Raw genomic sequence first — 17,650 nt, forward strand, 5'->3', positions numbered from 1 at the left:
CAAACATGATCTTGTTCCTCCATGAATCTTCCTTGTATGAGCAAGTACATTCAGGATCCTTAATCCCATGTGCAATTCTCTCCACCCCACTTCAAATCTTGAAAAAGCTGCTGTGGATTTTCCTAAATGTTCAGTTAAATAGCCCAAACAGAAGTCAATTTTAAAAGAATCAATAAGGGAAACTTATTTTGAGCAGTAAGCAAAGTTTTTCATCAACATGCCCCCCTAATCTGGAGTATAACAGCTAAACACTGGGGAACTTTGATCATGACACAAGCCTATCTCTCAAAGCAATGTTCGTCTGCTTGTTGGTGAGACTAATCAATTTTATTTTGTTTGCAAGTAGAAAGAGAAAAGAACCAGACTAAAACTCTTGCTTTGGCTAGTCAAGATAATCAAAGAACCATTTCATTGTATTTGCAGCAAGACAGGCACAGTATAAAAGATATAGATGGCACAATTTTAATGATCAAGTACTATTGAACTAGTAGATCCCTGTGTGTGCACACACAAAAACCATGGAAACCAAGGAATTGAGGAAGGCCATTGCAAAAAGGAGCAACTATGTAGTATAATGGTGGAAGATTAAAGGCTGATGGTCAGAAAAATAAAGAACTAAATGTAGATATTCCTGTTGAGATGTGACGTTCATGGAATGCAGTGGTTCCCAACATGTGGTCTATAGACCACCGGTGGTCCACAAGAACTAAAATATGGTCTGCGGCCTCACCATTACTACACCATTGCAATGAGAGTGACTAGTCTTGCCCTTGGTCAGCCCCTCTTCCTTTTGCTTCCCATTTTCCCCATCATCACTGTCTTCAAGCTTTCCTGTCTTCTCATTATGTGGCCAAAGCATTTCATCTTTGCCTCCAATATCCTTCCCTCCAGTGAGCAGTCAAGCATTATTTCCTGGAGTATGGTACTGGTTGGATCTTCTTGCAATCCAGGCACTCTCGGAATTTTCATCTGAGAGATACTAATCCTTAAATTTCAACAGACTGCCCATTACTTTACATATTTTTAATTAATTTTTATCGTGTTCATTGGTGCTTTTTTGTGATTTTGGCTTTAATTTTTTGTTCCATCATTAGCTACTTTGTGTGGATTTATATTGACTGTAGAAGGCAAAACATACATGTTTTTGATAAAGCAAATAACAAGCAACAGAATGCTACTGTGAAGAAATAAGATGCAACTCTAGTTACTTTTTGTTTTTCAAAGATGTTGCTTGTTGCCTGCTTGGGTGACAAAATAGCTGCATCTGCAGGCATTCTTTCTTGTTGTTAACTTTTTTCAAGTCCACTTTAACTTATTGTGGTGGTTTCTCTCTTCTACACAATCATTAAAGGTATGGGAGCCCTCCCAAATTTACACTGTGGCTACATTAGTCTTTTACCACAAGAATTCAGCCTTGCTGTTGCAGAATTTTTCCATGCTCGTCCTCTCTTTGATCTCGGGCCTCCTTGGGCAAGAATAGTTATAATTGGAAACCTGTTTTGACCTCCTAAGGAGGGGTCTCAAAGGATTTGTTAATTGTATCTAACATTGGCCGAGCTGGATTCCTTAGTGACTTCTGAGCTACTGTGGCAGAACGTCTGAAAGAAATTAGTTTGCCGGCTACAAGTCCCTATAGAAATAAGAATCAACATTGGTTGCAGAACAAACCCCAGAAGCCATAATTTGTTACCAGTAGTACAGCAATCAGTGCAGGACCTCACTTAGATCATAGAATTGGAAGAGACCACAAAAGCCATCCAGTCCAAACTCATTCTGCCGTTCAGGAAAAGCACAATCAAAGCACCCCCAATAGATGGCCATCCAGCCTCTGTTTAAAAACCTCTAAGGAAGGAGCTTCCACCCCACTCCGAGTCTTGAGTTCCATCACTGAACAGCTCTTACAGTCAGGAAGAGCTTCCTAGTGTTCAGGTGGCATCTCCTTTCCTGTAATTTGAACCCATTGCTCTGAATCCTAAAGTCTCCAGGCCAGCAGAAAACAAGCCTCTGCTCCCTCTTCCTTGGCTTTATAGTACCATTTCAGCTAGGCAGTGAATAACACAGCAGGAAAATTAAGAAAACATGTATTGATCACTGACTGGAGAGAAAGAGGGTGGATGAGCAGGATCCATAGGGAAAGCATGCCCCTATTCAGCAACTAAATCAGTTGTCAGAGTTCAAAAATGCAATTGAAGACCTATCTCTTCTGGCAGACATACAGAGTCAATTTAAATTTGTGAATTTTAACTTACATTTCTATAGTGTTGTCTTGTGTTATATGTATTTTTACAGAGTTGTGTTTTATCATTCTATTTTAACCCTGTTGTACCCCATCTTGAGCTGCAATGAGAGCCAGGTAATACATTTATCTTGTTGTTCTTATTATTAGGAAAAAGTTTTTGGAAGAAAGCTAGCTCATGAAAATCAAAGAATACATATAAGTTAATGCATCTTTTGTCTGCTAGTACTTGTAGGTTTTGAGTGGACCACTTGATGTCCTCCTTTGTGCACAATTTTCTTATAAGTCCTTGTTTTCTCACTTCCCAATCGGTGTCTGTTTTTGGCTAGTGAAACAGGCAAAAGTTGGGCAACCCACAAAAAGATTTCAGCTGTGTTGAGCAGAAACAATTGTAGTAGTTTTCCTCTCTCAAGGGCAGTTTTTTCCCCCTTACAAATTATAGGCCAGCTCACAAAGCAAGTTACACAAAAACATTTCGCTCTGAAGTGCTGCTGCGGCGGCTGTTGTTGGATTTGAATTCTGATTTCCCAGAGTCCTAGTCCAGCACTTAACTACTCAATTGGCTGTTAGCTCAAGAGATAGTTTAAATCAATACATTGTTGTTGGGATTTTAATTCCAGTAGGGATTGCAGCCAGAGTCATAGATAACCCAAAATTCCAAAGATGTTTGCAGGTGACCTCATAGTCCTTGCTCATCAAAAAGTCCTGTGAGATTTGGCTTCATGCTACACAGTTTGGGAACTTATAGTTGGACTAAACTATATCTGTCTGCAAGCATGGGTTCAGATAATGAAACAACTAATTCCTATATTTAAAATATTGTCATGCCCAAAGAAAGCTAGATGTCACACAGAAGATTAAGCTAAAATGTTTTCTCTGTGATGCCCAGGGTGTTTTCACACTAGCCCTCTTTTCTGCAAATAATAATAATAATAATAATAATAATAATAGAGAAAACTGAAAATAGAAAATAGAAGAGAAAATAGAGAAAACTGGCAAAAGAAGGCTCTCCATGGGCAGTTCCTGGGGAAACTTGAGAGCCAAATTGACAAAGAAAAAACATGGAAGTCCACAAATTGAACTTTGAATAAGGAGATGGAGGGCCTGATTCTGGCAGCCCAAACCAAGCCATTGGAACAAAAGCCATCAAAGCCAGAATTGAAAAGTTGGTGACAGATCCCAAATGTAGACTCTACAAGGAAAAAGATGAAACAATAGATCACATCATCAGCTGCTGCAAGAAGATTGCGCAGACCAGGCCCATAGGCAGGATTTTGATTCGGGGGTGTGGGGGCTGAGTTTGGATTTTTTTGTGGGGGGGCTGAATCTGAGTGAGAGGGGATCTACCCTGGAAACCTTTTGTATCATTATCCCAATACCCCCCTGCATATGGGATATATTGAGCATGGTGATCAGATCATGATACGAATAAACATAACAGTTTAAATAATGTACCAGTATGCCTTCTCACAGACCACCCTGAGAATTTGGGAGGGGGGGGGCTGAAGCTCCTCAAGCCCCCCCCCCCCCCCCCCCCGGCTACATGCCTGGCACAGACAGACTACAAGCACAGGCATAACACCGTTGCTTAGATGATTCATTGGAACTTGTGCCACAAATACCATCTGCCTGAGACAAAGAACTGGTGGGATCACAAGACTCCTGACCTCACGATCGTGTTAAAAAACAAAGTATGGATCATCGATGTTGCAATCCCAGGTGACAGCAGGATTGAAGAGAAACAACTGGAAAAGCTGACACAATATGAGGGTTTAAAGATTGAACTGCCAAGATTCTGGCACAAGCTAGTCAAGGTGGTTCCAGTGGTGATCGGCACACTGCGTGCAGTGCCTAAAGACCTTGGCCTGCACTTGAACACAATCGGTGCTGACAAAATTGCCATCTATCAGTTGCAGAAGACGATCTTACTGGGATCTGCATGCATTATGCACCGATACATCACACAGTCCTAGACACTTGGGAAGTGTCAGTCTTGTGATCTGATACAACAGCCAGCAGAGTGACCTTGTCTGCTGTGGACTCATCTTGTTGTGTTTATAATAGTAGTAGTAGTAATAATAATAATAATAATAATAATAATGTTGAGTTTATACCTTCACTATGCTGTGTGTATCTGTATCTGTGTGCCTTCAAATCTCCTGTCAATTCACGACAACAACAAAAAAATCATGGGGTTTTCTTATGCAAGGAATATTCAGAGCTGATTTGCAATTGTCCTCCTCCGAGATATAACCTACAACACCTCAGATTCTTTGGTGGCCCCTTTCCAAATGCTGAAGTGGGCTGACCTTGCTACAGAGACGAATGCTGTCTTCAGTTTGATCCTGTGAGTGCTATTATCATTTTATGATACAGCTTTCTTGCACCGTTGTGGATGGCTGCCTTGTATTTTCCCCACAGTTCTTCATGCTTCTCATTCTCATCTGACTGTTTCCAGGAAGCTGTTTCCAGGAACCTTTTCCCATTCTGCATTTTCAGTTGTAATTGCACTAGAGCCACATTATTTTAATGGGCCCCCAGGATAGAGTATAATGATGAAAAGCAACAATAAACTACATTCTATGGATAATGTAAACTCATATAATGCAGTTTAACTATGAGTCTACACTCTCCATATAATGCAGTTTCAAACTGCATTATATGTCAGTGGAGATGGGGCCTGGTCAGTGAACAGGAACAGCAGGACAAAGTGTAGCAACACTCCTCATCTAATGTGTCCAGTAGAAGACATCCAGAAGCATTCTGACCTATGATGCTGGAGGTGATACACACATACTCTCCAACTATCTTGATTTGGTGGGGACAGTTTTGATTAATCCTCTGTCATTTCCTTTTTTCTGCTACTTTTAAACTGTTCCAGTTTCTCTACACTCCTCTCACTTTCTCCTTTGTCCCCTGCTTGCTAAATAGCTGCAAAATGAGGTCAATGTGCAAAAGGTATTTTGTACCCAAGTAGAAGAGGAGAAGATGGAAACGTATCCTTCCCAGTAGACTTGGGTGAAAGCAACTTACTGCAACCTCTCTTAGTTGTGTGTCTTTTCTCTTTAATAATGTTGCAATAGCAGATACACTCTGATGTAGCATGACTACACATATCAGAGTTATTATCATCTGTGAAATATTGGAATCATCCTGTCTAGTAGCCAGTGAAGGATTGGACAGGACATTTGTCTGAAATCAGCACCTTATCCGGAACTATACCTGTTAAAGCAAACAATAGATACAGGGAAGGTTCCATCAATATTCAAGTTGGGGAGCTGATTACAAATGACACATTTGTGAATTGAGAAGTCAAAAATTAATGAATTACACATTACGAATTAATGAACTGTGAATTATGAATTAAGTAAATTATTCAAAGTCAGTCACAGTTCACTGAGGTTTTCAGAGGACATGATGTGGAGCCTTCCAAGCAGCTCTCTAAGGAAATGAAGGCCCAGATCTGATAGACAGATCTGAAATGCTCTGGTAGTGTTTTTATGGTAACTCAGGCTATTATCAGAGACTGGCTATTGTTTTGGTTCTCTTTGCTGAAATTGTTATTCCTTGACCAAGATTTAGAAAGCACAAGTTAACACATAAGAGTTATGGTATTTAGGGGTTGTTTAAAAGTTGAGATAGTTATACCACCTAAGTCTAGTAGTACAGGATTCCAGGCCCTGAAATCTTGTGGCCAGAATCTGAGATCCTGGTATAACTGACATAGCCAGCATGTTGTGGTGGTTTGTAGTGGTTTGAATACTGTTCCTGGCAGAAAAAAAAAATGAAACACAAAGATACAGATTGGGGATGTCTGGCTCTACAGCAGTACACGTGAAAAAGATCTTGGAGTCCTCATGGACAACAAGTCGAACATGCAGCGGCTAAAAAAGCCAATGGGATTTTGGCCTGCATAAAAAGGAGTCTAGTGTCTAGATCAGGGGTCCTCAAACTAAGACCCGAGGGCCAGATGGGGCCCTCCAAGGTCATTTACCCGGCCCTTGCTCAGGGTCAACCTAAGTCTCAAAAGACTTGAAAGCACACAACAACAACTATCTTTTCTCATCAACCAAAAGCAGGGCCACACTTCCCACTGAAATACTAATAAGTTTATATTTGTTAAAATTATTCTTCACTTTAATTATTGTATTGTTTTAAAGTTGTTGGTTTTTTTTGCACTACAAATGATATGTGCAGTGTGCATAGGAATTCATTCGTACTTTTTTCAAATTATAATCCAGCCCTTCACCAGGGACTGTGACCTGGCCCTCTGTTTAAAAAGTTTGAGGACCCCTGGTCTAGATCAATTCTGAGCACCGCAATTGAAGGGAGATGTTGGCAAGCTGGAAGGTGTCCAGAGGAGGGCAGCTAAAATGATCAAGGGTCTGGAGAACAAGCCCTATGAGCTTAAAGAGCTCATAGGGTGGGGTTGAAAATTGCGGGGGGGGGGGGGGGTTGAAACCTGCCTCCTAGCTCACACTGAAGCAAAGAGCACAGCAGAGGGCAGAGCAGCCTTCGATAGCCTACAGCTCCGCCCCTGTCAAGCACCTCTACCAAGTCTGGCTTCCTTAATGAGAGCATTCAACCCCCCCCCCCCCCCCAACTTGGTTGCTTCGCTGCATCGGCTATTGCTGCAAGTAATGACAGTGCGAATAAATTGTCAATATTTGCTTGAGATAGTGCTTGCAGTTCTAGAGGGAATCTTAATTTTTTGCGCCTCATGGGGATTTGGTTAACCAGTTAAAATTCATGAGTAAACCAGGTTTTTTTTTAACCTGAAAAATTTCAGGGGGGTTTGAACACCTAACCCCCTCCCCCTCAGCTACAGGCTTGAGAGCTGGTCATGTTTAGCCTGCAGAAGAGAAGGCTGGGGAGACATGATGACCATGTATAATTATGTGAGGGGAAGTCATAGGGAGGAGGGAGCAAGCTTGTTTTCTGCTACCCTGGAGACTAGGATGCAAAACAATGGCTTCAAACTACAGGAAAGGAGATTCGACCTGAACATTAGGAAGAACTTCCTGACTGTGAGAGCCGTTCAGCAGTGGAACTCTCTAACCCCAAGTGTGGTGAAGGCTCCTTCTTTGGGAGCTTTTAAACAGAGGCTGGATGGCTATCTGTCAGGGTACTTTGAATGCTATTTTCCTGCTTCTGGGCAGGGGGTTGGAATGGATGGCCTGCGAGGTCTCTTCCAACTCTATGAGTCTATGATTCTTTCTCCCATACAATTTCCAGCTCTCTTAAAACACTTATTCCTGTCTCTACCTTAAGTGCTTTATATAAGGATGACTCAGTAGTTGCAAATGGTTGTGTGTGTACATTTCATGCCTCAAGCTTCACAGTTCAATAGCCTCCCAGCAACCCTCATTTTGTCAAACATCAACTTCCTCTTTGTTTTTCTTTTTAAAACATCACACACGCTCATAAACAACATGTCTGAATACCAAACACATTGTCACAAAATAACTGACCCTCTGATTCTGATGTGCCCAATATTACTATTCAGACCTTGGACTACAGGCCAAGAGCACTAGCCAGGGGATTTTGGAAGTTAAGGTATAAAAAGAGGCCTTTATTAAGCACTGTTACCAGTCAGAAACCAATGGGCACTGTCTCATGGGCAAATAATGACTACAGATACTTTGCAGGTTGCCACAAAGATCTGCAGCCTTCCACCAATAGCTCAGTAAGCTCTCAAATATCCTCTCTGGCAGATGAAGCTGGAGATCTTCCTGCTTGCTCTCCATAGTATATCTAGTATACATTTCTCCCCCTTTCCAACTTTAACCCTGGATTGAGGTCAGATCATCTGGAAATATTCTCTCTGCAATAATATCTGCTTTGTACTGGGTTATCTGAGTCTGCACTGTCATATATTCCAGTTCAAAGCAGATATTGTGGGATTCTTTGCCTTGATATTCTGGGTTATATGACTGTATGGAAGGGCTCCCAGCTTTATTAGTAGCAGCTCCTTCTGCTTTAGCCATCCACTTTGACTAGTATGATGTTTCAGGTTTGAAGTGGACTTTCTACTTTGTAGAATTAATGCAGTTCGACATCATGTTAATGGTCATGGCTCATTGCTACAGAATCTTAGGCATTGCAGTTTTGCAAGATCTTTTAGCCTTCTCTGCCAAAGAGGATTGGTACCTCATCAATCTACAACTCCTAGAATTCTATAGCACTGAGCCATAACAACTAAAATGGCGCCAAACTGCATTAATTTTACAGGGTAGATGTACCTTGTCTCATCTTCTATGTTCCACCATTAAAGACCCATCTCTTTGACTGAACCTTCCTAAACTGAATGTGCCACTTTGGTTAAGAATTGTGCTTTCAGAATTAGATTTAAAATATTGTCATTTATCTTTTTTCTTAAATATGTTTTTATGTGTCCTTAAAAATTCTTTGAGATACAGGAAGTTATTAAATAAGAACAGCAACAGTGACTACACACGTCCACTCAGTCTTTGCCCTATCTATGCAGGACCATTATGCAGAGTAAGTCAGTTGTCTCATGCAAAAGACACTGGGCATGACAGGCTCAAAGACGCAGCTTTTATGTGCTGTGGGTGGAATATCTGGTCCCAATTCCTGTCCTGTAATGAGATTCAGCTGTCAGTCAGGTCTACTTCTACATTAAGAATGGAGGTGCCACTGCCTGTGGGCTATTATTTTGTCTTTTGGAGTAATATGCCTTGGGCCAGCCCTGTTATCCATGAGTAGTAAAGATGAAGGATTTCTTTAAGTGTATTTTAACTCAAGTACAGGCAGTCCCCAAGTTATGAACAAGATAGGTTTATTCTTAATTGAATTTGTATGTAAGTTGGAACAGGTCCATTTTTAAAGTGTAACTCTAGCTGAATATATACCCCGTTTCCCTGAAATAAGACATCTCCTGAAAATAAGACCTAGTAGAGCAATGTTTCTCAACTTGGGGGTTGGGACCCCTAAGGGGGTTGCCAGGGGGTGCCAGAGGGGTCACCAAAGACCATCAGAAAACATAGTATTTTCTGGATTGTTGTAGGGTTTTTTGGGCTATATGGCCATGTTCTAGAGGCATTTTCTCCTGACGTTTCGCCTGCATCTATGGAAAGCATCCTCAGAGGTAGTGAGGTAGTATCTTCTGTTGGTAGTATTTTCTGTTGGTCATGGGGGTTCTGTGTGGGAAATTTAGCCCAGTTCTATCATTGGTGGGGGTCAGAATGCTTTTTGATTGTAGGTGAACTATAAATCCCAGCAACTACAACTCCCAAATGTCAAATTCTATTTCCCCCAAACTCCACCAGTGTTCAAATTTGGGCACATTGAGTATTCATGCCAAGTTTGGTCCAGATCCATCATTGTTTGAGTCCACAGTGCTCTCTGAATGTAAGTGAACTACAACTCCTAAACTCAAGATCAATGTCGACCAAACCCTTCCAGTTTTTTCTGTTGGTAATGGGAGTTCCGTGTGCCAAGTTTGGTTCAGTTCCATCATTGGTGGAGTTTAGAATGATCTTTGATTGTAGGTGAACTAAAAATCCCAGCAACTACAACTCCCAAGGGACAAAATCAACCCCCTCCCCAACCTCACCAGTATTCAAATTTGGGTGTATCAGGTATTTGTGCCAAATTTGGTGCAGTGAATGAAAATACATCCTGCATATCAGATATTTACATTATGATTCATAACAGTAGCAAAATTACAGTTATGAAGTAGTAACAAAAATAATTTTATGGTTGAGGGTCACCACAACTTGAGGAATTGAATTAAGGAGTTGTGGCATTTGGAAGGTTGATAAACCCTGTAATAGAGGTTTTGCTGAATTGATAAATATAAGGCCTCCCCCGAAAGTGAGACCTAGAATTTTTTTTTGTTTGGAAGAATGATCCCCCTGGTGGCCAGAAGCTGCAATACTGTCCCTGCTGTACAAGTGGTCCAGGAATTGCTGTGGGAACCCCAGAAGCTGCGTGGGAGTCAGGTACTTTACAGTCCTTATTTTTTGTGGCCTTGTGTGTGAGGGCCAGTACATTTATTATATACTGACAGCTACTGTACAGTATATAATAAATGTTTTTTTTTGGGGGGGGGGGGTCAACAATAAATGTGAATTCTTCTTCATGGAAAAATAAGACATTCCCTGAAAATAAGACCAAGCACGTCTTTGGGAGCAAAAGTTAATATAAGACACTGTCTTATTTTGGGGGGAAAAGGATATCTTTTAGCTTTGGATTGAATAGGGAAGGGTTAACACGCCTGTTGTGTTTTTGTTGTTGTCTGTGCCCCTGTTCAGAAGATTTCATCTCTCTGTCATTATGATAATTGGATTTTGAAAAAAAAAAGCTTATTATGGAAACAAGGATTGGTTATAAAGCTTCAGTAGAGACACCTTTTCCCCGTGAATTTCCTACCCAAAATGTAGATTTCTTTCACTTCCTGTTCTCGCACTCCTGTTTTAACTATGAGTCATTTGTAAGTTGGATGTTTGTTACTGAGGGACTGCCTGTACAGGCGTCTGTGGACTAGACCTCTAAGTGAAAATTCTCAGAATGCTAAAAGTACAAAGATCTTTAGGTTTTCAGTGTGTTTACACTGTATTTCTATGCTGTTATAATTAGGATTACATAAAGCAACAAATCCCCGGGCATTGTAGCTATTTCACAATTTAATGGTCTGTAAGCAGTAGTGTATAGAAATGCAAGGCACGGGTTTTTTTGTGGTTGTTTTGGCTTCAGAACTCTCTTGTCTGGATTAATAGGAACAAATTCTTCTTCAGGCTGACCATAAAACAATCCCTTGTTAACATAAAGGGAGATGAGTGTGTGCTTGTATATTCATATACACATAGATATATGCACATTGTTTTCATATATCATAAAATTTCTTCATGAAGGTAAAAAAGGATAAGTATTTCAGGTGGGCGTTGTTCTTAAGAGGAAAGGGTCCCCCATAGCACTCTTTTTGATATATAACAAAAGAGAACGATCAAAATGGTAAAAAGTCTGGAAACCATGTCATATGAGGAAAATCTTTGAATATCAGAATTATATCCATATATTGTTTCCCAAAGAAATTGGCATTTTGCTCAATGTTGAATGAAAATGAGCAATGTGGGCATAAGATAATACCATATATATTGCATTGTAAGACAGCCAATTCTGTTTCTTTAATTGATCTATGTGTTGTTCCTGAAATGTGCTATTTAAATAGTTTTTGAAATTCCTGGTTTTGTCTAAGGCTTTCATGGCCGGAATCACTGGGTTGTTGTAGGTTTTTTTTCAGGCTATATGGCCATGTTCTAGAGGCATTCTCTCCTGATGTTTCACCTGCATCTATGGCAAGCAACCTCACCTTGCTGCTGGATGATTTTAATTGGGGCTGATCTGTATGCTTGCCACAGCAGGGGCCCACAGAAAAGGGGCAGCTCAGACTTATCACTTGTCTGGATTTCTGCCAACAAGCTTCTTCTGGTCTCACTGGCAGGGTTTGCCTCCTAAATTGGGGCCAACAGAACTGCATTTTCTGTTGATTTGTTGTAAAATATGTTTTGGTGCTTAATTTATAAAATCATAACGTAATTTGACGTTTAATAGGCTTTTCCTTAATCCCTCCTTATTACCCAACATTTTTGCTTATTCGGCATTCTGTTGGCCTGTTTATGTTGGATAAGCAAGACTCTACTGTATGTACGACTGTTATATAGTATTATGTCTATGTCTTGTAATTATTATTTTGTACGTTTTTCTGTCGGTAATTGCCCTCAGGGAGAAAAAGCAGTATACGAATAAAATATTATTATTATTAAAATGATTAGTACCATCCACAAATACTTGGAGTTGAGCTATCATCACTCTGGGGTTATGTTTGGTCATACATGCAAAATAAAGGCTTTATCATAGAAATGGTTTATGACATCACTATTCACTCTCAGTTCAGGGAATAAATACTCAAATGTTTGACAACCTGTCCACCAGCCACTCTGTAGGTCAAGCCCCACACCTGCAGTGAAAGCTCTCAAAGATGGGTGGGTCAAAGATGTTCCCAGCGATGACTTCTAGTACCAAAATGCCCCGAGTCTCATCATGGGGCGTCATGATTGAGAGACCAGAAGACAAAGGTGAGGCTTGTGAAACAGTATCGAGCGGATGATTTCTTTGGTTATTATATGAGCAGCTCCTGCTTCAAGGGTCACCCTGTGACATACACGATCCTTAATGAAGAAAGACAATTAATTTTCTAAATATATTCAGAGAAAAGCTGATGCTATGGGAGAACTCTCTCTGGGATGTTTAGATATCAAATTTTATTTTTGTAACAAATTATGTGTGGGGGGGTTTCATGTCTGCAGAAGCCCGGAGATTTCGCTCCTACTTTTCTCACTCAGCCCTTCATGATGTTTCATACATTTTCATTACAGTATATGTTGTATTTGCTTTAAATAAAGAAGAAGTGTCTCCTTAGACTTTTCTTTTAAAGGACATCTTTCATTTATTTTCATATTTTTTTTGCTGGCTCTTACTTTTTGTTGGATGATGAAACACTACAATATAGAGAAGCAATCTTTGGTAATATCGAAAAGCACAGCAACAAAAATGACTTGAATCACTTCAAAGACCTAAAGCTTGTGCTGCAATGAATCTCTTAGGCTGCAATCCCACATGTACTTTTTTATATGTCCCCTTCTTAACTAAACTGAAAAGCATGTGATGAAAATGGGCTGGAAAATCTTTGATTCTACAGATATTTCAGTTATCAACCCCCAGTATACATTGCCAGGGATAAGAGCCTATGGGACTTGTAGCCTCGAACCTCCAAATAATGAAAAATCCCCCTTCCCTTTATTTAAAAACTCAAGGACAAGATCTCTGGGAAAGCCATAAACAGGATATAAGGACAATAGCACTTTTTACACATGTAACTTTGCAACTAGAACTTGGTTCTGGTTTGGCCTTACTATTGGGGATGCTATTTTACGCTACTGAATTGTTCTTTCTGGTAGAATGTTGATTACTAAAAGAAGTAACCACTCTGAATAGTAGTGTTGCAGCATATTATAGGAGGGATTATATCAAGAGAGATCCTTTCAGGAGGTCAGAAAAGTATGGCTTTTATTTCCAGCTGCTACCCTGGAGTGGAGCTGTGTCCAAAAGCATCCAGAGCAAATGATAAAGGCGTTGACTATGACTTTTATACCCTCCAATTGCAGGCAAACAAAGAACATGCGTCTACATACATTTTTTTTATAAATTTTTATTAAATTTTTTAATATACAACGAAAGTGGGGGAATAATGTAAGGAGATAGAAAAGTAGGAAAAAACCCCACCCAACCCCAGGTGAAAGAAAAAAGAAAAAAGAAAAGTCCAATAAATTCCCCCCCCCCCAAAAAAAAGGTGAAAAATGAAAAAATAAAAAATGGAAAAATATATATGAAAAAAAAAGGAAAAAAGGGGGGGGGGGGACTTCCTTCTGATTCTGCTCAGTCACTGTCCTTGATTATACATCCAAAATAGCGAGAGCCCCCCACACACACAAAAAAAGGAAAGGGGGTTCTGCATTTCCTCGTCCATATAACCTCGTGTTCTTTATGTAAGTTTCTCCATATAATCTTCAACCGTTGACCAATTCGTTTCTTTAATTACGTTACCTGTATTCTTTTTCAATAGAAAAGTCAGTATGTCCATATCTTTTATTTCATTTATTTTTTCTATCCAGTGGGGTCTTTCTGGAATGTTTTTCTGCTTCCACATCTTGGCAAAGACAATTCTTGCAGCTGTTGTTAAATATACAAACAGAATATCCTCATTAGAGTCCAATTTAATCTCATCATCTACAATTCCCAGCAGGTAATATTCTGCTTTCCTTGGAAAATTCTTTTTAAATACTTTTTGCATTTCTTCGTGTATAATTTTCCAATATTTTTGGGTTTCTTTGCAACTCCACCAAAGGTGAAAAAAGGTCCCTTCATGTTCATTGCATTTCCAACAGTTTTTTGATAGATTCTTATACATACAATTTAATTTTACTGGAGTCATGTACCACCTATGAAACATCTTTAGCCAATTTTCCTTTAAATCCATCGCATAGGTGTACTTTAGTTTTTTCTTCCAAATAATTTCCCAGTCACACATCGCAATAGGTCTTTTAAAGTTTTCCGCCCATTTAACCATACATCCTTTGATTAATTCAGTCTCTGTTGACCATTCTAATAATTTTTCGTATAATTTAGTTGTGCATTTCGTGTCTGTCCTTAAAAATTTATCCCAAAACACTTCTTTAGTCTGGAATCCGTGTTTTAAATCCTGAGTATATTGTTCCTTTATTTGCAAATAATGTAGCCAAGTGATATTTGGAAAACTCTGATTAACTTCTTGAAGAGGTTTCAAAACCACTGAATCCTTTTTTAAAAGTTCTTTGTACGTGGGCCAAGTCGTCCAGCCCAATAATCTCCTTTGTTTAGCTTCCATGGGTGAGACCCAGAGAGGAGTTTTAGAGTAAAAATAATTTTTATATCTTTCCCAAGTTCTAATTAGTGAGGACCGAATGAAATGATTTCCAAAATTTCTTTCCTTCTGTTCTCTTCCGTACCACAGATAGGCATGCTAACCTACCCGGAGGTCATGACCTTCTAAGGTAAGGAGTTTCTGTCTTTTTAGGGCCATCCAATCCTTTAACCAAATGAGAGCATTTGCCTCATGATAGAGTTTAAAATTGGGAAGTCCGAATCCCCCTCTGACTTTTTTATCTGTCAAAACTTGATATTTTATTCTCGGTTTTTTACCTTTCCAAACAAATTTCAGAATGTCCTTTCTCCATTCATTAAATTTCTTCACATTCCTGATTATTGGTATGTTTTGGAAAAGGTATAGTAACTTCGGCAGTATTGACATTTTTATCAGGGCAATCCTACCCAGCAAGGAGAGATTCAGATATTTCCATTTTTCTAAGTCTCTCTGGATCTCCTTCCACAATCTTTCATAATTATTTGTGAGCAGTTGAGCATTTTTTGATGTAATCCATATGCCCAAATATTTCATTTTATTGACTATTGCTAGTCCCGAAATTTCTTTCAGCTCTTCTTGTCTTTCTTTTGTCATATTCTTTGTTAGAATAGTAGTTTTTTGTTTGTTTAGTTTAAAGCCTGCTAGTCTCCCAAACTGTTCAATCGTTTGCAACCAATTTTTGATGTTTTCTCGTGGGTTTTCTATTATCCCTATTATATCATCGGCATAGGCTCTGGCCTTAAATTCTTGTTTACCAATCTTTACCCCCTTTATGTTTCGGTCTTCCTTTATATTTTTCAGCAAAATTTCCAATGCCATTATGAAAATTAGGGGCGAGATAGGGCAGTCCTGTCTAGAGCCCTTCCCTATCTTAAATTCTTCCGAAATTTGACCATTTATTTGCACCTTTGCCTTTTGGGTTTTATAGATTTCTTCCACTGCCATAATAAATTGGTGTCCCAAATCCATTTCTTTCATTAAAACTTTGAAGAAATCCCAATTAAGATTATCAAATGCCTTTTCTGCATCAATAGCAAGAAAGGCAACTTCTTTTTGAGGGTTAGCTTCAAAATATTCAATCATGTCTATAACCGTTCTCAGGTTATCTCTCATATTTCTTTTCGGGAGGAAACCTACTTGTTCCTCCCCTATCCAGTTACTTAAAAATGCTTTTAGTCTTTGAGCCAAAATATTCGTGAAAATCTTGTAGTCCGCATTCAGTAGGGAGATAGGTCTATAGTTACGTACATCCGTAGGGTCAGTTTGTTCTTTATGGATTACTATTAATTCCGCTATATTCCATGTCTCTGGGATACCCTGGCCTTGAAATATCCCATTCATTACCTTTCTAAGAGTTGGCATCAGTTCTTTCCTAAAGGTTTTATAGTAACCTGCGGAAAAGCCGTCAGGTCCTGGGGCTTTACTGGCATCCATTCTCCTTATGGCCGCTTCCACTTCTTCTTCTGTTATTTCTCTATTTAAGTCCTCTCTTTGGTCTTCTGTAATCTTTGGTATATTAAATTTACTTAAGTATTCCACTACCTCTTCTTTTGGTATTAGGTCACAAGAGTATAGTCTTTCGTAGTAAGTTTTAAAGGCTTTTAAGATTTCTTTGTCCGTCGTTACCTCTGTTTCCCCCTTACTAATTTTTGTTATTCGGTACGCTTGCTTCTTTTTCCGAACTTGTTTAGACAGCCATTTACCTGCTTTATTCGCATTTTCAAATTGGTATTGTTTTAAGAATTTTAACTGTTTAGCTTGTTCCTCTATTTCTATGTTACGTCTTTTCTGATGTAATGTTTCAATTTCTTTTATAATTTCTTTATTTCCTGGTTGAATCTTCAATTCATTCTCTTTCATTTTTAATTTTTTCAAGACCTCCATTAAATCCTTCTGTCTAAGTCTATTATTTCTCGCATTATGTTGTATAAAATGGCCTCTCATCACTGCTTTTGCTGCGTCCCATATTGTATTATGATGCATTCCTGGGGTATTATTAAATGCCATGTAGTCATTAATTTTCTTCTTATAGTGTTGAACATCGATTTCTCGTTTTATTAAATTATCGTTTAATCTCCATCTGCCCTTTATTTTTTTTTGGTTAATTAAAATTTCCAAAGGGGAATGATCGGAGATGTCTCTTGGTAGAATATTTATGTCCCAAATTTTTGTGATAACATTATTTGTGGCCCAACACATGTCTATTCTCGACCATGATTTGTGTCTATGGGAGTAAAACGTATAATCTCTCCTACTCGGGTTCTTCCACCTCCATACGTCCTCTAGTTTCTGGTCATCTTTCAGATCTAACATTTTTGTAGGTAGGCGGTTTACCTTCCCATTTGTTCCTCTCTTTGCAGGTTTAGTTTTGTCCAATTGGCTATCAAGTATACCATTAAAGTCTCCAAGGAGTATTAGGTCGTCAAATTCCACTTCTTCCAATTTCCCCTTTAAGGTCTCCACAAATTGAGTCTTAGGGCCATTTGGGGCATATATGTTACATATTAATGTCCTTTGGTTTCCAAACATAATTCTTACCGCAATCATTCTTCCTTCTGAGTCCTTAAAAGATAGTTCCGATTGTAAAGTGTCCTTAATGTACAAAGCTACCCCCCTCTTTTTTTTTTCAAAAGAGGAGTAGTACAATTTGCCAATCTTATCATTATTTAGATATGCTATATGTTTATGCATTATGTGGGTTTCTTGCAAGGCCACAATGTCATGTTTATCCTTCTTCAATCTATTAAATAACTGTTTCCTTTTATTGGGAGAGTTAAGGCCATTAACATTCAAAGATAGTACCTTTATTTGATGATCAGTTGCCATTGGTGGTTTCCTCTGCGTCTGGTCCCGAATCGTCTAGCTCTTCATCCGGGTTGGAAGTTCCATCGTCGTCCGTTCCTGTTTTTACATAATCTGGGGAGGTGAAT

The 17,650-nt window shown here is 39.1% G+C and overlaps 1 protein-coding gene across 1 annotated transcript in view; it reads left to right on the top strand.

The window, feature by feature from the left end:
- The first annotated feature begins 12,239 nt into the window (after positions 1–12,239).
- Positions 12,240–17,650, top strand: part of HEATR9 (HEAT repeat containing 9) — a 31,746-nt gene continuing 26,335 nt past the window's right edge. Inside the window, exon 1 of the mRNA XM_060760974.2 lies at positions 12,240–12,336. Coding sequence (XP_060616957.2) covers positions 12,240–12,336 — 97 coding nt within the window. The remainder of the gene's footprint in view (positions 12,337–17,650) is intronic.

This window comes from Anolis sagrei, chromosome 2, assembly GCF_037176765.1.
Source record: "Anolis sagrei isolate rAnoSag1 chromosome 2, rAnoSag1.mat, whole genome shotgun sequence".
Taxonomy (NCBI): Eukaryota; Metazoa; Chordata; class Lepidosauria; order Squamata; family Dactyloidae; genus Anolis; species Anolis sagrei.